This window comes from Dermacentor silvarum, unplaced genomic scaffold (assembly GCF_013339745.2).
Source record: "Dermacentor silvarum isolate Dsil-2018 unplaced genomic scaffold, BIME_Dsil_1.4 Seq6, whole genome shotgun sequence".
Classification (NCBI taxonomy): Eukaryota; Metazoa; Arthropoda; class Arachnida; order Ixodida; family Ixodidae; genus Dermacentor; species Dermacentor silvarum.
The window spans coordinates 157,606-175,620 of record NW_023606496.1 but is presented as its reverse complement, the minus strand read 5'-3'; the positions used below and the strand labels follow the sequence as shown (position 1 = coordinate 175,620).

Here is an 18,015-nt window from a genome sequence, read left to right as displayed (position 1 = left end):
CAGTACCGCACGCTTTTACACGCGGCCACCTTTCGCGTCGTGCTAGAAAAAAAAAAATCTGAAAAAAAGTTAGGCGTGCAGACACGGACACAAGAACAGGGTCCGTGTTTCCCTCTTCTCGTGTGCGCGTCTGCATGCCTAAAATTGTATTGCGATAGCAATTATATGAACACTCCAGGAGCATTTTTGCCGTGGCCGTTGTCGCGGGGTTCCTATAAAGTCCAAGGGCGATAAAATCGGCGCCGCGCTCCGTATGCTGCATGCGCGAGCGAAAGCGCTCGTGGGTGAGCCGCCGGCGACCCCGGCCCAATCTCGCGCGCGCGAACGTGCGAAGCGGGAAGGAAGCGCGCCGTCTTCCAGTCTCGCGCAACGCTCCGGAGGAAAGGGCTGGGTAATCGCCTCGACCTTCTCTCTCTTCTTTCTTCTTTGCATCCCCAGCCCCCTTCCCCAAGGCGCTGAGTGGTGCTCTCGAAAGGGCTGCAGAAGATAGCGCTGCTTCCTCTTCACAACCACAATCTCTCAGGGAAGGGGGAGGGGCGCATCTACTTCGAGGGGGGGGGGGGGGCACGTTTTACGCCGCGCGCGTGCGCCCGGCCGCTGTATTTTGAAAGCCATCTGTGTGACAGTGGCAGAATCCGCCGTGAGCTTGTTTTCGCGGTTTAGTTCGCGTTGGTGCGAGCGGCGGCACGAAGGCAAATTCGCTTGCTGCTGCCGCCGCGCTTAGTCACTCCAGCGTTCTGACAGCGAAATAACTCCAAAATAACTTCTCCTTGGGCGAGTTGGTGTTTAGTGAACATGATACTTAGTAGCGCTGAACTCGAAATAAAAGACAACAGTGAAAGGCGAGAGGAAAGGAAAGACGAGCGAGTTTCCGCGGTAATCGAGTGATATGCGTTCATGTTTGCTTGTGCGCGCGTGACACCATGCTTGTTCATTTAGTTAGTATGCCTATGTTTACAAGTGTATACGTCCGATAAAACTACTATCGTTACTTCGTACAGCTGTCCACTAATTTGCTATCGCAATTGATGCTTCGCCTTTCGGGCAAAACTGCGACTTTTTTCTAACATGAATCCTTACCAACTGGGTCAACTTTAGGGCGTTCCAAGTTTCGCGTCACGACGTCACGACACATGTACTTACAGGAAATCGAAACTGGTTCGGAGAAAAGGTATTAGGTAAATTATTCAGGGCGCTCTGATGTTTTCCCGTATTTTTTTTTCCTAGAGTTTAGAGGTCCGGGACCTATATTTACCTCAAAAATGAAAAAGTCGAAAATGTCTTGCGAGTACTCCTATAACAGATGTATACCATGAATTAGGCGATCGCTGCCTCTCTGCCTGACGCCTATGATTGCGTCAGTGACGCATAACTTGGAAAATTGCGAAAACAGGTTGATTAAACAGCAGGGGCGTAGCCACGGGGGAAGGCATACTGAACACAGTGGCCACCCCCCCACCAAAAAAAAAAAAATTCTGGGAACCAGGTATAACCGGCATAAAACGACGTGCGACAACACCCGCCTATCCCTCCCCGATCAAGCGCGACCCCCCCTCTCGAAAAAAATTCCTGGCTACACCACTAAAAGGGCTTCTATGATAAGGTCATTAGTTTTAATAATCAACCGGGTCAGCTTTATTTTCTTTTTTTTTTTTTTTGTTTAAACCCTGCTAGACCTTTAGTGGGGTTTGTTCTCCAGGCATGTACAGACCATGAACTGTTTTTACTTCCTCCCGAAATTTGCAGGAGTTCGGGCACATAATGGCCCCGGCCTCTTAATTGTTTGGTTCTCCGTGGATGCTGTTCATGGTCACTGTCAAACTCTGCCACATTGTCGATTTCTCCATTTTTGCCAATTCTGATTGCTCATAGGGGTGCTCCGCGGCCTTTCTAAATGGTTCAAAATGTTTAAAGAAAAAGAAAATAAAAGAAGGGCGGAAATTGATAGTGTCCATAACAGCACCAAAGTATCGCTAGAGAACGCACTTCACCAACCTCTCTGCGAACGGGAACAGGCACAGACGGCGCAGGCCGCTTCTTTCGCTTCCAGTACGCGAACGTGCTCTTGGAGGGCGTGTCCTGTATCGACTTGTTCACTTGGTCCTTTTCTTGCTTGTCCTTAGCGCCATCCTTAGCGTTGTCCTTGGCGTTGACCACGTCACTCTTCATGATTGGAGGAGGCGGGGCAGCCTGCTTCTTCCTCGCTCTCGGGGAGGGCCTCCGAGGTGACGCCGTGCTCGAGAGGGACGCGTCGTCCCCTTCGGAGAACGGGTTCAAGGAATCGTCGTACGGGCTCAGGCTCGCCTTCGGCGCACTGTCGTCGTCTTCGTCCCCGAACGGGTTTAGGGACTCCGGGTACTCCTCCTCTTCCTCCACCTCCTCGTCGTCCTCACCGAACGGGTTGAGGTCTGTGGGATACGCCGATTCCGGGAGCTCCACGGTAGGCAGCTGCGGTGCTACTGCGCTCTCGTTTACCGCCACGTCTAGTAGTTTGTCGTTTCCGCTGGGTGTCTCTGTTGGCTCGGGCACGCTGTTTTCCTCGGACTTGTGACCGAGACTCTCTTCGCCGCTTGGAGCGAGACCTTCGTCGCAGGGCGCGCGCTTCGTTTCTAAACTCGGAGCGTCTTGAGGTAATTTTGATTCGTGCAACGTTTCTTCCGGGGACTCATCGTCGCAAGTCAGAGATGGCGGTGGTTGAGATGGGAGAGGTGGTGGAGTTTCCGACGGTGCGTCGGGTTGATCGTCCGATCCACAACTCGAACTCACGGAAGCTGACGGCAAGCTTACCACACCATGCTCCAATTTTAACGTTCTAGTTCGCGGGGCTGGTCTCGGAATCACGTCGACTGCCACGGGGACGTCGTACTTGATGACTGGCAAGTCCAACGTGGTAGTTTTGCGCGGCGAAGCACTCTGGCCTCGAGACAGGCGCGTCGACAAACTATCGGGAGGCGTGGAATCCGTGAGGCGTCTGTCCGGACTGGACCGCTCCTCGGCCGGAACGCTCCTCGGACCGCTCCTCGGACTGACCCAAGCGGCGGGCTTGTTCTCGTCGGCCTGCGAGAACCGCTTGATGTTCTCGCGCACCGTCGACGTTTTCGGTGGCTCGTCGCGACGCCTGAGAAACTCCGGCAGCTCCGGCTTCTGCATCGACTTCCACTTGGCCACGGGGCTCTCGGAGCCCTCGCCATTTCTGTCCAACGAATTGGCTGCCGCCGTCTTCGAGTCCGGCGACGCGTCGGCGGCGACCATGGCGTTCTGGAAGAGCTTGCGAGCCACGCGAACACTCTCGGTCAGCTCGAGCTTCTTTTCCGGTATCTCCGGCTTGGTCGCCACCGTTGCCGGCGACCCTTTCGAAGGGGACTTCGGTGGTGCCGTCTCGTCGCTCTGTGCAAGCGTGAATTCGGGCCCTTCATCCTGCAATGTTCAGAAGGGAGGTTTTAAGTTATCGCACTATGGTGTGGGTGTTGCCAGCAAAGCCACGCTGGTTGATATTTCAGCTCAAATTTCGCATATATAAGCGCATTTCGCAGTGAAGTTCTTTTTGATACCACGTATTCAGGCTTTACTTACCAGTTATTCTGTCCCCAATAAATGCAAAGCAGGTGTCGTCTGCATGTGGCGACGCCATGCATTCAAAACGTGTCGATTTCGCTACAACGGAACAGAGGCTCCATCTGTCGCGGCTAAGGTGAACATCGTGTTCTTGACATAGCAGTGACCGATGGTGCCACGGCCGGAACGGTTGCAGCAGAATAAAAAAAAAATGTGTGGCGGTGCCGCAGATGACACTCACTCCGGATTTATTTCGGACAAGACTGGTAAGCCAATGCTTAAAAACACTGTATTAAACTAAACTTCCTGCATAATAATACGTACACCCGGCCACAAATGTTTGCGGGCCACGGGATCTCAGAAAACGTTCAATTCCCGAGCAGCCCGCAGCAGCACATACAGTAAAACTGTATACGACAATGTAGTTAGCATATTCTAGTCTAGGCCCGAAATGCAAATACCAGGCTGCGTTGTGAGACTGCGGAGATATTCAGCTTTTTCTCAGGTATCATGGTCCGTAATATTTTGTGGCCGGGTGTACCTCCATGCGAAATTTGAGCACGAGCGAGCGGGCGGTTTAGCAGCAAGTGGCGTGTATGTACTCGGCGCTTCTACTTATACATGTAACAGTCAGTATACAGCCATGAACGCTTGTATATACCTTTGGACAGACAGTGCACTCGTACGTGCCGGGCGCGTTGTCGCACTCGTTGTAGGCGCCCGGGCTGAGCACGGCGTCGCAGCGACTGCAGCGGAAGCACGACCTGTGGTACAGCCGGCCGTCCACCATGAGTCGCTCCAGCAGGAACACCCGGTTGCGGCACGTATGGCACGAGTCGCCGGTGGTGACCTGCGAGCAACGCACGCTGTAGCACTGGACGTCCCTCATTCAGGTTTCTAATTGGCAGCCATTTTCGTGTGTTTGTAAACAAAAGGACCCGCGACTTTACTCTGAGAGCTGCGTCACGATCGGCAGCTAATTAAACAAAGTGCAGAGAGAGGCTGTCAACGCGGTCGCATACGAATCTGCGCAAAAAAAAAAAAAAAAAATCGATCAGCGAGGAGAAAACTGAGTAAGAAGTCGAATTTGAAGAGCGTCAGGGAAACACACATCAAGTGTGACAAAATGGAGGTCAGAAATAGCGCTTGTGCTCGCAAAAGTTGGCACACACTACGCATATTTTGCGGGGGCCACAATTCGTCCACGCTTTCAGCAACATGTGCTTGCATTTGTGCTTTCGCACAATTATCACACCGTGATAGCGTAAATTTCACCCATCTAAATATTCTAGCAGGAATTTAGCTTGAATTCCTATGGAAGACCTTAGTTACAATGTGCTGGAAAGAACACCGGTAAAACGACCGAGATAAAAAAGCTCACACACTGTTACAAGTCTACGAGCTTCGCCCGCTTTCATCCCACAAATTTAGTAATGAAGGGACACTTGCACATCGCGGCTACAAATGCAGTCGAAAGTTGTACGCTACGCCGGCTGAAAGCCTCTTTCTTGAAGCTCCGGCTAGCAACAAGAGTTGGAAATGGATATAATTCATTCATCTCTAGCGTCTGGCAGCTTTAAGTGGATCCAGCATTGTGACAGCCCCAAACGGGCACCGTTGCACATTTGCCTCCAGAAGTATACCCGCCCAGAACACTCAAAGCATGCACTGGGGATAACGCAAAGGCTGCAACCAAAAGCGAGCACTTTTCGACAGTTTGATCGTCGGTGAGACGCACAGCGAAGGCCGACTTTAGTCACCGACTCAATGCTGGGCGACTACAGTCTGTCCGTTAGGCACATTTTGTCGGAATCATGTTCCGAAGATCATTCGACCATTAGCAAGACGAACAGCATGACGTCATTGCAGAGGATAGAAAAGCGTCTTGCTACTCGTCCTGTCAAACACATCACTTAAAGACACGTTTTCTGGTAATACTCTAACGATATGCTTTGACCATACATTTTCGCCAGCTTCACCTTCATATTCCGCCCGTAAATTTCTTTAAAGCTACTTCTGGAACTGTTGTCTGCTTACATATCCCCCCCCCCTCCCCCCTTGATGCATGGTACTTGATTCACATGCTCTGCAATCTGGCCTACATAGGATCGCATAATTTAGTAATGTGCCGTACGAATATATCCACATCCATGTTCTGTTGATTCGCTTGTCTAACGCCTTTTTTCCCCCATGCCTACTGTTCATTTGATAACTGTATACCAGCAAGATGCTCAATTGCCGCGTAGCACTTTGGGGCCTTCTTCCTGCACGACTATCTCGAACTGATAAGAGCACTCTGCGACCGTGAACAACAAAAACGGAAACTAAATCGTGACAAACAGCGCGTGGGCTTCCGCGCAGAAGCCCCCGCGAACGTGACTGATGTAGGTCGCGACACGAGAAGGAAACGCGATCTTCCAGCCATGGCACCGCTCAGCACGCGCAGCACGCGTGTTTAACACCGACGAGCCGCTGTCGAGTGGGCAATTTCCGAAAAAAAAATTAACAAAAATTGCAACGGGAAGGCACGCTATAAACCAAAGTGATCCAGAATGCTTGCCATGGCGATTCGATAAAATGAAAAACAAGGGGGGGGATCGAATTCTGAGGGAGTGCGCTGAACAGTGCTGATTGGTGTGTCTTGAAGGGAATCAAACCGAGCGTGCGTACTCGCTTAAGGGCTCAGTGGCCAGTCATTAGGCAGAACATTGTAAAAAAATGTGGTTGCGAGTCAAATCTTAGAAATCATGAAAACTGCACGTTTTTACAGGACGCTACAGCGAAACTTTTACTACAGCGAAACTTTTTACATATAGCAAAGCGGTGGTACTTGTGTTGGCGTGCCATTCTACACTGAAGTCAAACACACATCTACACTGAAGTGAAACACGCTACTAATCTAATGCTGACAGCCTACCAATAACAAATAGCCGGCGACGAATTGGAGCACTTATGGTCTCTGCGAAGATTCTCTTTCCTGTCTATTGCAGTTGATTATATATATATATATATATATATATATATATATATATATATATATATACGTGTGTGCGCGCGTGCGTGCGTGCGCGCGCGTTTTTACGCGCAAGAAGCAAGCTATGATCCTGGGCCACGCCGTAGTAGGAGACTCCGGATTAACTTTGACCACGTGGGTTCATTAACGCGCACCTATATCTAAGTACACGAGTGTTTCTCCATCTCGGCCTCATCGAAACGCGGCCGCCACGGCCACAATCAAACCCGCAACCTCAGCAGCGCAACGCCATATAGCGACTATACCGCGGCGGTACAACGCAAATGCAAAACACGCAGGACTCGGAACGCCGACAACGAGGACAAGCGTTGCCTGCCGACTGATGTAGTGTATTTAGAACGGTTACGTGCAAGATCAAACAAGAAAAAAAAAAAGGTAAAAAAAAGCAAGTCGCATGATCCCCATCATACCGCACGCATGCTCGCGCTTTCCGAAAGAATCAACTCTTTGTCAGAAAGAGCGATGATTGATGGTTTTCTGACGCATGAGCTATCCTCTCGTGTTATGCGTGCAGCTTCAGTTGCACAGTCATCAGCGCGCTTGCCTGTCACAGACGTGTGCTCAGATTGAGAAAAAGCTCCATGCAATCAACAACTAGACCAATCCACGCTTTCTAAGTTGCGCGATCCAGGTAACCCACGAGTGCAGGCCAACCGTAACGCGCCAAAGTGGGAAACTAACGCAATGAGCAGCTCTTACCAGCCACGGACTGCGTAACTTAGGTTAGCTCTGGGAAAATCGCAAATACTTGAGTACTTTTTTATCTTTTCTTTCAACTTTCAACTCAACACTGAGTGACAGGCGAGCACGTGGACTACAGAAACACCGTGAAAACAGTTTTCATTTTGAGCGATCACTGAGATTTGGTGCATGTCGGTGAGTATAGTGCATGGTTGGTTCAATTTTGACTCGTTGACCGGGCTTTCAGGTCGGTGCCCTTAGGTCTTTCAATATGAGAGAGCTGACTCTGCTGGCAGTCAGTATCGCCAACATTCCCAGCAACATTGACCATACAAGCTAGATCATCGCCGCTATGTTGTTTTGACCCCTTCGAAGATTTGCAGTTGGATTGTGTATTTTTGCGTGGTTAATTTTGCCAAAGGCATTACCCGTCTTGGGATTGCTCTAGGCAAAATAAACCCTGCAAAAATACAAATTTCAACAGCGAATCATCGAAGGGGCCGAACATAGATATGTGGCATCACGTGTATATCAATAATCTAGGGCAATCGTAAAAGTGAGATTGCGCTAGATGAAAGGGGGTTGATCCTTCGATGAAAGAAGGATTCCCCAAATGGAATTACCTTAGATGAACGGGGCTTGCTGGGAGACCGAGTAGCTCTCACATTTGTCGAGTGTTTCCATGAAATGTTGCGTCGAGTAGGTTTGTGTCCGTTTTTATATGGCAACAACGCTTCTGAGAGTTCTCTAGGGTAACGTTTTGTTCACGCTTCTCAATGGGCTTTCTGTAGTCTATTCTGTTTATTTCGCTGTCACGCTTCCACTTGAGCTCAGGGGGCAGGCACCATGGCACGGGAAACACTCTCCCATGTGGCTTGGAACCCCTTGTGGTTGGAACCCCTTGGAACCCCTTGTGTCCCATGTGCTTTGGACTGCACACTGCAGCCCCAGGGCAGCCCCCTGCAGACCCATCTTCGCAGAAAGTGGAAGTCTCGCCGTTTGGCGAGAAATAATTTCGCGTAGCCGGTAGAACGCAAGAATCATCTCAATGGAATAAGTGCTGGTCGAACAGCTGGATCACGGCGACCCCGCCGTCGCTTGCGAAACATTTGCTGAGGCGCGTTTGTATTTTGTACGTGCCCAATAATTGCTCCCTTTCGTCTCGAGCAAGGAGGAGCTCGAACCATGGTGAAGCAAAGGAAAGCAACTGCGTTACCCTTCACTGACGAATTGCAATGCGCTGTCAATAAATTTACCATATCCATAATTTTACTCCAAGGAATTGTTGACTGTTGAAAAGAAGCAAAGATGCTGGGAAGATTCTTTCTGCCTTCTCTAGTTAAAGTACAGTCCATCATGTCGCATTTTTTTCTTTCATAATAAAAGAATGGAATCACCAGCCCTAACCACACGTACAAGTTAATTATATTGGCTGCAGTCATATATCGAGGAAGGCAAAACTACTTAGAAATACTTGGAAATAAATACTACTCACTGTGGCTCCATTTCACCTCAGATGAACTGAACTTACATGAACCCATTTCCGAAGGCGCTATACCATGTTTCATGGAATGGTCAACGTGCTGCGTTTCGTTAGCAATGGCGGAGGAATAGTTTTTTTTTTTTTTCCTTACTCGTAATACGTGGAGCTAATGATTAACTTGTGCGTGTGGTTCGAGCCATTAATCCGTCACTTTTTATTAAAAAGCGCCGCATAGGACTGACTACAACCAATGAATGACTTTCTTTCAATAGTCTACAACGCCTTGGAATACAATAATGTTTCTGACGCATTCATCGACAGTCCGCTATCAACCGCGAATGAAGGGGGACATGGAAAATGAAAGCGATGGATGACTGCCGGTGGGAGCTGAACCCACAACCTCCGCATGACGGATGCGGTTCCCTGCTAATTCATCTACGGCGGTGGCTATTGCTTGCTCCTATAAGTTCACGTACTATTCATCAACGCCAACAGCTGAAAGAACGTTCGAAATTCGCTGCCACCATCGCGAGTGCCAGTGGCTAACACTCGCATAGCTAGGTTTACTGCACAAACACACGAGTGGACAGACTCTGCAGCTCAACTGGTAGAGCATCGCACGCACTAAACACGACACCCTTAGGGAATGTATAAAGGTTTTTACTCTGTCCCACGGCTAACACCTTCAACCTTGAGTGGTGAGATCGTATCGGCGATGGGGAAAATCGAGTTTCGCTTTCTGGCGATATTTTGAGGCAAGTAAACATGGTACCTACGACAGAAACACTAAAATTGTATGCAATAAGCTTTAACAGCTATATATCAGTGAAAACTCTCGTGTCCTATTTCATTGCTCACCATAAGGTTGTCAGAACTTGTTCAGAACAGAACAAAGTTCAGGACTTGTTCAGTCCGAATTCGTTCATAACAAACTTTTACAATATGGCTTTTCTCATCGCAGGCGCAGTTTGAGCTCACTATCGTGTGCAATAAAAAGATTTTATCGCATTAAAGGCAAGGGTGTCAGAAGCGAGAGAAACGCCAGTACCTTTAAGGATGTAAAAATGGCTTAGAGTGCATGCATCGTGCAGAGGTTGTGGGTTCGGCTTTCTATCGGCGACAACTTTTTTCCAATTAACGCTACATTTTAATGAAAAACGAATTCTCTTTTTATACTCTCGTTGGTTTCATACGGTTGTCTCCGTTTTGTTTCTCCTCATAGACGGACGGCATGCCTGCGTCATCTTTCCGCGGAGGAGGGGAGGATCCTTACTTTTCGCGGGTTCGCGCTGTCCTGGCCGACTGGAACTGGCATCAGTTGTCCCTGCCCTTTGCAGTTTGCTCTTGGGATTCCACGCGCTCACCAGTATTCTTGGACTGGTAGGACACAGGTCGTTCGTCCGTATCGTGCAGCTCGTATCATTTGCGTATCATCAATACGCGATTTGAACTTCTTTATTGCGTGTTTTTGTTATTTGCATTTAAGGCGCCAAAAAGTCTACCACGCATTTTCTTCGTGTGGTGTACTCACGACGAATTTGTATCTTGGGTGCTCTTTGTAAGCGCATCTTTAGCTGTTGTGTTCTCTGCAGCATCCATATGTGCCGGTTTTTCAATCTTCTTGAGGTTCGAGGATTTTAATTGTTTGCCTTCTGTGTGAGTTCACTAATTGCGTAGGCCGTATCTTGCTTCTTCCCTTTTTTATATTCAAGGTGCCATGCTTTGGTGTGGGCGAAAAGTGGCCAAGAATACGGCACTTGGAGCCACCCTTACGTTGAAATATCCAGGGACCTTTAAGAAGCCAAGAGCAGTGAGTCATGTTCTGACTGACACCTTTGCAGGTGTCATAGATGAAGTGTTCTCTTTGGCGCAAGCTGTACACCCAACAGCCTTCTTTGCAACTGACTGTCCTTTTCTATGTATCGCACAAGACAGACAGCCGTTTTGAGTTGAAGGATAGACGTCATCACGATTGAGACCTTGAGCTGCCGTAGCACTCGGGCCACGCATTTGGACCCCGAGAGCCAAGCCCAATCCCGCCGCCATTAGAGAAAAAAAAAATCACCAACCGCACGGTTGGGAGCCCTGGTGCCTTCTTCGCTTGTGATAGAACCACAAAGACGAGGTATTTCTCCCCGTCGCCACATCGTGATGCAGACGCTAAACTGACTAGCGTCAAGACGTGGAATGATGTACGCGGCTATGCCCGGGAGTGGAAAGCAAATGAACCATGAGCCCTGGAGACCGCAGACATCGAATTACCGGGCCACTGTCCTGTTGTGCAGGAAGTTACTTCCAGCCTTCGTGAAGGGATTGCCGCACCAGGCAATCCGATTTACTTTTTTTCCGCAATAACTCCTAGGTCCACAACTTTTTGAGAAGTTGGCCAGACAAAACTTTGCCTCACTGACACGACTACGTGATCGTCAAGATCTAGACGTTGGAAAATGCTCTCGCTCATTTTCTTGCTATAACGCAGTCTCAATCGAGAGAATTGTCGGTGAAAAGCAGTGTCGAAGGCCGCCGCTTGTGCTCTCTGGTCGCAAATTCCAACGTATTTTCGAACAAGGAATATATAATGCGTCTATCTGCCGGAATGTCCCTTGAAGCCCCTCACCGATATGTCGCTGGTTGCACCGTCACTTCGGCCTCTGAGCTACTAAAGATCGCGCTTCTCAGATCACGTCCACAAACAGTGCTGGACAGATTGCAACTTATAAATCCCGTACAGTCCGCGTTTCCAAACCTTTCACTTCAATTTCTGCTACCGGAACGTTAGAGTCGGACTCGTAACTCCAAAGGCCTTCGGTGCCAAGAATGCAGATTCACACGGACGACTGCAGTTACCTAAACTCGGTTCACCACAACGCGCATCGCAACTACGCTGTCCGCGTGCTTGATTTCAACGAATCTTTTTTTTTTTTTTTTTTTTTTTTGCGAAATTGGTTGGCGCTGTAGCAGTAAACATCACTGTACATATAAATATCCCTAGCAATTTTTGCGTACGCTTGTAAAAAGCTACGATATACTTCATAGCCACGTGTTTTGTATCTTTAAATTAACTGTTTACGCTCGTGGATTTGTGTACGCAAGTGTCATGCAGGGACTCAGGTTCAGCCTTGAGGCTTTCCGGCACGGGCATTGAATTTCCTACGGATACGGTTCGCGCGGTTGGTATAATGACGCAAGCGCACTAGCTGCGCTTGCTGTCGGGTTCTGCGAGCGAGAGCCGGCCCTGGAAGTGTGCACGAAGGGCAGAGAAGGCGCTGCACTGCAGAATGGAGACCTCGCGCTAGTGTTGTGGGATTTCATGAGCTCGGAAGGCCAACTGACGAAATAGACACGTCATGGAATTGGCACGCCACCCCCTTGACGTTTGTGCATGGCGAGGAACGTGAAGAGGGTGCACCGTCATCCACACCTAGCTGCACGCAGCTGAAAATATGACGTCGCAACAGGTGTTCTACATCGCGTCTTAAAGGCCAACGGCAAAGAAATTTCGCTTTGGGTAAAGTGCACGGTTATGATAATTATATACTAGTCAAGAAAACTTGGCAAAGCTGCAAGGCTGATAAAGGTCTAATGTTTTTGTTAGGAGCCTTTAGCACCTAAGCAGACCACGCGGGCACCCGGTTGTTCACAAACGCAAATCAGAACATGGCCCCAGAGCATTTTCCCGCGCCATAGGTGCCGCCCGATCTCGGAGGTTCCGGGTTCAACGTTCCGGGTTATGCGACATTTGCGGCGAGCGATATAACAGCGGCGCGTTTTCTTGCTAGAGCTTCCGTATCAAAGGCTTTTACTTTTGCGAGCTATTCGTGACACATTAACTCATATTTCAAACAAAATTTAGCAGGAATCGGAAACTATAGGCTTTCTTACCCAGTCCAAAATTTCGTTGTAACTGGCTTTCAGCACTAATGAACGCCTGCGGCGGACAGCACAAAAGAAGTTTAGGGCGATAATTTTTAAGTCATCGCTTAGTACTATTCCAACAAACGTGTCTTCTTAAAAACAAAGTGCACATATCAACTGGTCAGCATGTTGGCCACTCCAAAAGAGCTGGCAGACGCGACTTGAGTGCTAATATCCTTGACTCCTCACACGTGCAAGTGCCACAGCACATGCGTTGTGTACTTGCATGTGTGAGCCATGTCCTTCTAATATCCCCCATACACGGTAAAATAGCAATAGCCTCGACACGTCAGTTAACGGAGGCATATCTTATCAGCGGTATATCGTGAGCACTGGGCAGTGGTGCATGAGCACGGCTCTTATCTCTGCTGAGGTATAAGCATGTATTTTGTACAATGTGGGTTTCCCTGTTATCGTGTCTGATTTCGGTGTGTCATGCGTTGTGTGTATGCGCGGCGCTCCTTCCCCGTCATGTCCATTTGTTTTGTTCCAGCCTTGGTGCACGAAAATAAAGTATACGAACAAAGCCTACCAGCAACAAGCACTAACACAGACGGTAGGATGGCAGCGCCCATCTGCAAGAGACTCGCTTACCGCCATTTCCGGTGTTCTCCGTTTCCTTTGCAACCCCCTTGCACAACAACGGAACGAAGAAACACATAAGCGGGATCGATGAACAGCCGTTTTTTTTTTTATTATTGCCTTTGCACTGTACACAAAGAACACTTGAGCAACAAACAGTCTTGTTCGTGAAACGGCATGACAAGAAGGGCACACGACACGTGTGTACAAGGACGACATTGACTCGAAAGCTTTGGTATACCATTTGCGGAAGACGGCGCAGGTGGCGGGGCCCCTCGCGGAAAAAGAGCAGCCCTGTGCTCCGGGTGGGAGGAGGAAAAGGAGATCACGATGGTCGACGGGCTATAAAGCTAATGAGGGACCGGCGTCCAGGAGGCGTCATACCTTGGTCGGGGGCCCGATGCTCAGCGGCGGAGGTGGAGACGACGATGAGGACGCGGGCCTCTTGAGCGCTGACGCCGCCGTCGCCGCTCTCCGGCGGGAGCCGATGCCTGCGCGGGAAAAGTGAACGAAACGAACCCTACTTACGCTTCGGCCGCCATATCGTTCATTTCCAGTCTCAAAAATGAATATATTACGCCGTGCGACGACAGCCTCTCGAGGCTCGTCAACCATTCACAAAATTGTCCCGGACTGCCCTAGAGACGGTGCGAGCCAACGTCCCATTGGCTGAAAGCTGCACCTCGGGCAGTCCGGGACGACGTCCCAGAACTGCCCGAAGCGCTGCTGCTCCTGGGAAGTCCGCGGGGATGACAATTCGAAGGGACTATTGACAGTGAATATTGACGTGTCTGTTGCATATAGACTCACTGCCTTCGAAGTACTGGTAGAACTGGGACACGTAGGTGGCCACGCTCAGCCGGTCCGGTTCGCGGTGGGCCAGCATGTCCTCGGCGTCCAGCAACGCCGGGATGCCCAGCTGGGACTCGGCGACGCTAAAGGCGAGCCGGTTGTTGGCCAGCACGTCGCCCTTGCGCAGCGCGTCGAACTCGATCAGGTCGGGCCGGAAGTGGTGGATGAGCGCGCAGAAGGCCAGCCCGTCGCGCCACGACGAGCTCATGTCCACCACGTTGACGTCGCGGTAGCCCTCGGTCACCCGCCGGCACCATAGCTCGAGCGCCTTCAGGCCGCGACGCTCGCCCATGCTGCAGGACGAGAAACACCACCACCACCACCGCTGTAGCTGGCAGCATTTCGGCAAGCAATGTATATTACAAAATGCAAGATAACCGAGCCTACCTGGTGACAATTTTCTGTGGCAGCACGGCCAATGCTACGGAGCCGAATCACGTAGCCTTGGCTGTGCTGCCACAGAAAGTTGTCGCCAGGACCCCTCCCTGTTGGCGCTGAGCCGTGCTCCCTCAAGGGTTGCAGAAGATAGCGTCAACCTTTCCCTTTCTACACGAACCACTTACTACTACTATAGAGGTTTTTCAATGCGACAGCATTTCTTTGGCTACCTCTGTCAAGGCAGTACATTCGTCGTCTCGCAACAATAAACGGAGTCAGAGGGAAAATGTGGACAGTATAAAGCTTGACGTCTCAATAACGCCGAGGTAAAGTCAACCAGACGCAGGGGGGGAAGGAGAAGATGGAAAAGAGGAGGGGGAGGAGCTTCCAGGGAGAAAGGAAACGCGCAGTGCGTTTGGCTGCAAAAACGCAAAGCGGACGCAACGTCACGCCCTGCTCAATAGGCTAGAGGCAGCGGAGCCATGCAGGGCAGCGTTCCACTATAGTGCCTATCCACCTTCGGTCGCTGACTATAGAGCGTTGCGCGCACAAACCTTACACCGTTCGTATACTGTACAGCTAACTGTACAACTGTGCGTATGCAGTGGTTGGAGAGGAATAATCTTCCATCCGAGGAACTATATTTTTATTTTACACGAAGCTGAGAGAGGGACGCTCAACAACTGGCAGATTAGGTGTTAGCTTTTTTTTGCGAAGTTCCCATCCTTAATTTGATGGACAGTTGCTTGGTCTCAAAGCGAACGCTAAGAGACGGGGTGCATACATAACAAGTCGGCTTATATATATCCGTCTGTACTATACAATTGTGCCGATGATAGGCATTGCGACATTTCGCAATGAAACAGCAAATGGTATCTCAGTATCCTCACTGCAACAGACATACGCCTTTAAGCCCGGAATCTCTTCATTAAAGCGCAGAGAGAAGAGAGAGAGAGAAAGCTCTTTTTTGAAAAACCAGTGTGTTTAGCCAGCCTATTTTCGCCTACATGTGAATGGGATGAAGGAGAAGGCCCTAGAAAAAGGTGGGCAGAGAAAAATAGGAAAAAACAAAAACAATTAAATGCAGGTCTTGTGATCTTATCGGCAGTAGAATAAGTGTCCGATGCGATGAAGGTGGATAATCTAGGTTAAACTCGACGGTTAATTCAAAATAAAATAAGTCTTGATGAGACTGTTTTCTTTGCCTGCACGCCTCAACGGACTCTGGCGTGTCTGCTCTTTCGCTTTCTCGCCCAGCCAAGTGGGCCGATCACGGAGACCGTGTAATAAGTAAACTGGGCCGACCCCAGGAGATGGTGTAATGAAAACTGGGCCAATCTCGGAGACCGTGAAATCTACAGTAGCGTGCGGTCACACAGAGGAGGCACTGCGCGCGCGTCTCGTGCCTCTCTCTTCAAGCGGAATTAAAAGAAGCTGACGCAGTCTCTGAAAATCATTATCGATCGTTTCTAGATTTTTTTTTATCCCGTGCAAGCTACGCTCGCATTTGGCCGAACATTAGCAGACGCAAAAATTTCCTCGTTGAATTTCGCTCCAACGACTTGTGAAGCAGCGTGAAACCATGGAATTTCGCTGCTATCGCGTATTCGAACCGTTTTTGCCGAATTTCGATAGGTCGAGTCTGATTACTTATGACGTAACGTTCCTTTGTTTCTAAACGATCAACTCGCTGTCAAACCCAATCAAATTTCATTTACTCCCAATTTTTCCAAAACTGAAAATTTCCTGAAAACTCAGTTTCGCCTGACGATAGACAACCACGTACAGCCATGCAGTCAACATTGTCTTAGATTTGCTGTAACTCACACTACGCCGATGTAACACTAGCGTGGCATGTTATACGCCGTATATAGAAGCGCCGCCTAGATCATTCACATGTGTCAAAAGAGGAGTAGCCCTGCAACGGCCTATACAGTCTGAAGCCTATACCAACTCGACCTACCAACAAACGAGGACGCTTTTTTTTTTTTTTCTAAGGCATCAGACACATAAAGAACATCGCGATGCCTCCCCGTTCGACAGGTTTCGAGTGCGATGACTCGAATGGCATAGGAGCAGCAGCTGCTGCTGCACATGGTCCTCGGCCACGAAAACGGGTCTGGAGTGCTCCCGGAGTATATACTTGACAGGTGAAATAAAGGTGATTCGGGCTAGATAGAAAAAGAGAGCGCCCCCTCCAGAGGCGCAATAGCTTGTCCGCTACAGTCAGCGCGCAGAGATATATATATATATATATATATATATATATATATATCCCTACGGAGTCCAAACACTATTCCACACCCTAACAAAAAAAAAAAAAAAACTTGTTTACGTTTACTTCTGGCCATGCAGAGTACGTTCTTAAAGAAACGCTACTTGAGTAACAAATAAGAGTTCTAGCTTGTCCATAAACTTCTTGCCGTTTACGGATTGCCGCGGGTCACCGAAGCCGTCGAAGGCGGTATCGACGCGACAACCTGGGACGATTTTTTCCAATAACAAAGGGTTTGAAAAATTCATGTCACGTGAGTGTTCTCGTCGAAGGAAAATCGTAAAAGAGCCGCACGTTAAAAAAATATTTCGCTGCTAACACTTTACACCCGCAGTTAAGCAGAATGCGGCAGGCGCAGTATTAACTTGTGTGTCATCACCGATTAAGCTTTGCGTCATCACCGATTAACCTTCAAAGCCCCGTAATTAACAAGGCGCCAATAAACGTCGGTAAAGCGGGTGGTGGTTCACGGAAGAGTTTCCGCAATGTTTCAACGTTTTTATCCGTGACGACTCCAGCAGCATCGGCCAAGGAATACTTGGCAGGCAACGTTCGCGGGGAAGGCAGAAACGCCGAGCGCTTCGCTGACGGAAGCATCACAATCACATACACGATCAGAAATTACGCAAGAACTCTCATCGCGAGCTTTTTAGGGGAACGTCTCCTTCGAGCAGAAGACCGCCGCGCCAGCGCCAAATTACGGGGACGAAGAAGGAAGCGCTTGTCGCACGTCTAAACCATGGCCAGCAACCCTGGAAATTTGCGATTCGCGCATCGGGAGGTTCCCGCTGTAGAAATTTTAAATTTGCAGCTGTCCTGGGCTCACCCACCGGGTCCCTCTGAAGAAACGTTTCTGGCGGTCAATCAAATTTTAGCCTCGTGGCTGTAAGACACAACATTTCTGCCTGACATTTTGCCCGTGTATACACGGGAGACGCTTATAATCAACCGTTGAAAGTATCCACAGGTTAACTTGAGCGTAGGCGGTAGCCCGTTCATAGCGTTCGTCGCACAAGCTGTGAGAGGGGTTCGTACGAGTGCTTCGAAAGAGTTCCACAAGAACTGCACACAACTCTAACTTGGCTCATTATTTGGCTTCGTTGTGTATCCTTCTTGCCCTCTGCGTCTCCGACCGTCTTCGCGCTGTTTCTCTTTTTCCACAATAACCCACCTACAAATCAGACCAAGAGAACACAATCCTGTAATTTGGCTCGCAAGGTCACACAGATCTGCCGTCATTTCTCGCCCAGATGCACAAAA

At 49.4% G+C, this 18,015-nt stretch overlaps 1 protein-coding gene across 5 annotated transcripts in view; it reads right to left on the bottom strand.

Moving 5' to 3' along the window:
* LOC119435294 (MICAL-like protein 1) overlaps positions 1-18,015 on the bottom strand; it is a 60,967-nt gene that overhangs the window by 14,768 nt on the left and 28,184 nt on the right. For 4 of the 5 annotated variants that reach the window (XM_049659777.1, XM_049659780.1, XM_049659779.1 and 1 more), the window contains exons 2-5: positions 14,061-14,395; positions 13,635-13,741; positions 4,217-4,405; positions 1,996-3,417 (exon numbers count right to left, since the gene is read on the bottom strand). In XM_049659777.1, coding sequence (XP_049515734.1) covers positions 1,996-3,417; positions 4,217-4,405; positions 13,635-13,741; positions 14,061-14,394 — 2,052 coding nt within the window. In that variant the 5' untranslated portion in view covers position 14,395. The remainder of the gene's footprint in view (positions 1-1,995; positions 3,418-4,216; positions 4,406-13,634; positions 13,742-14,060; positions 14,396-18,015) is intronic. The other variant, XM_049659781.1, reaches the window with a different exon arrangement.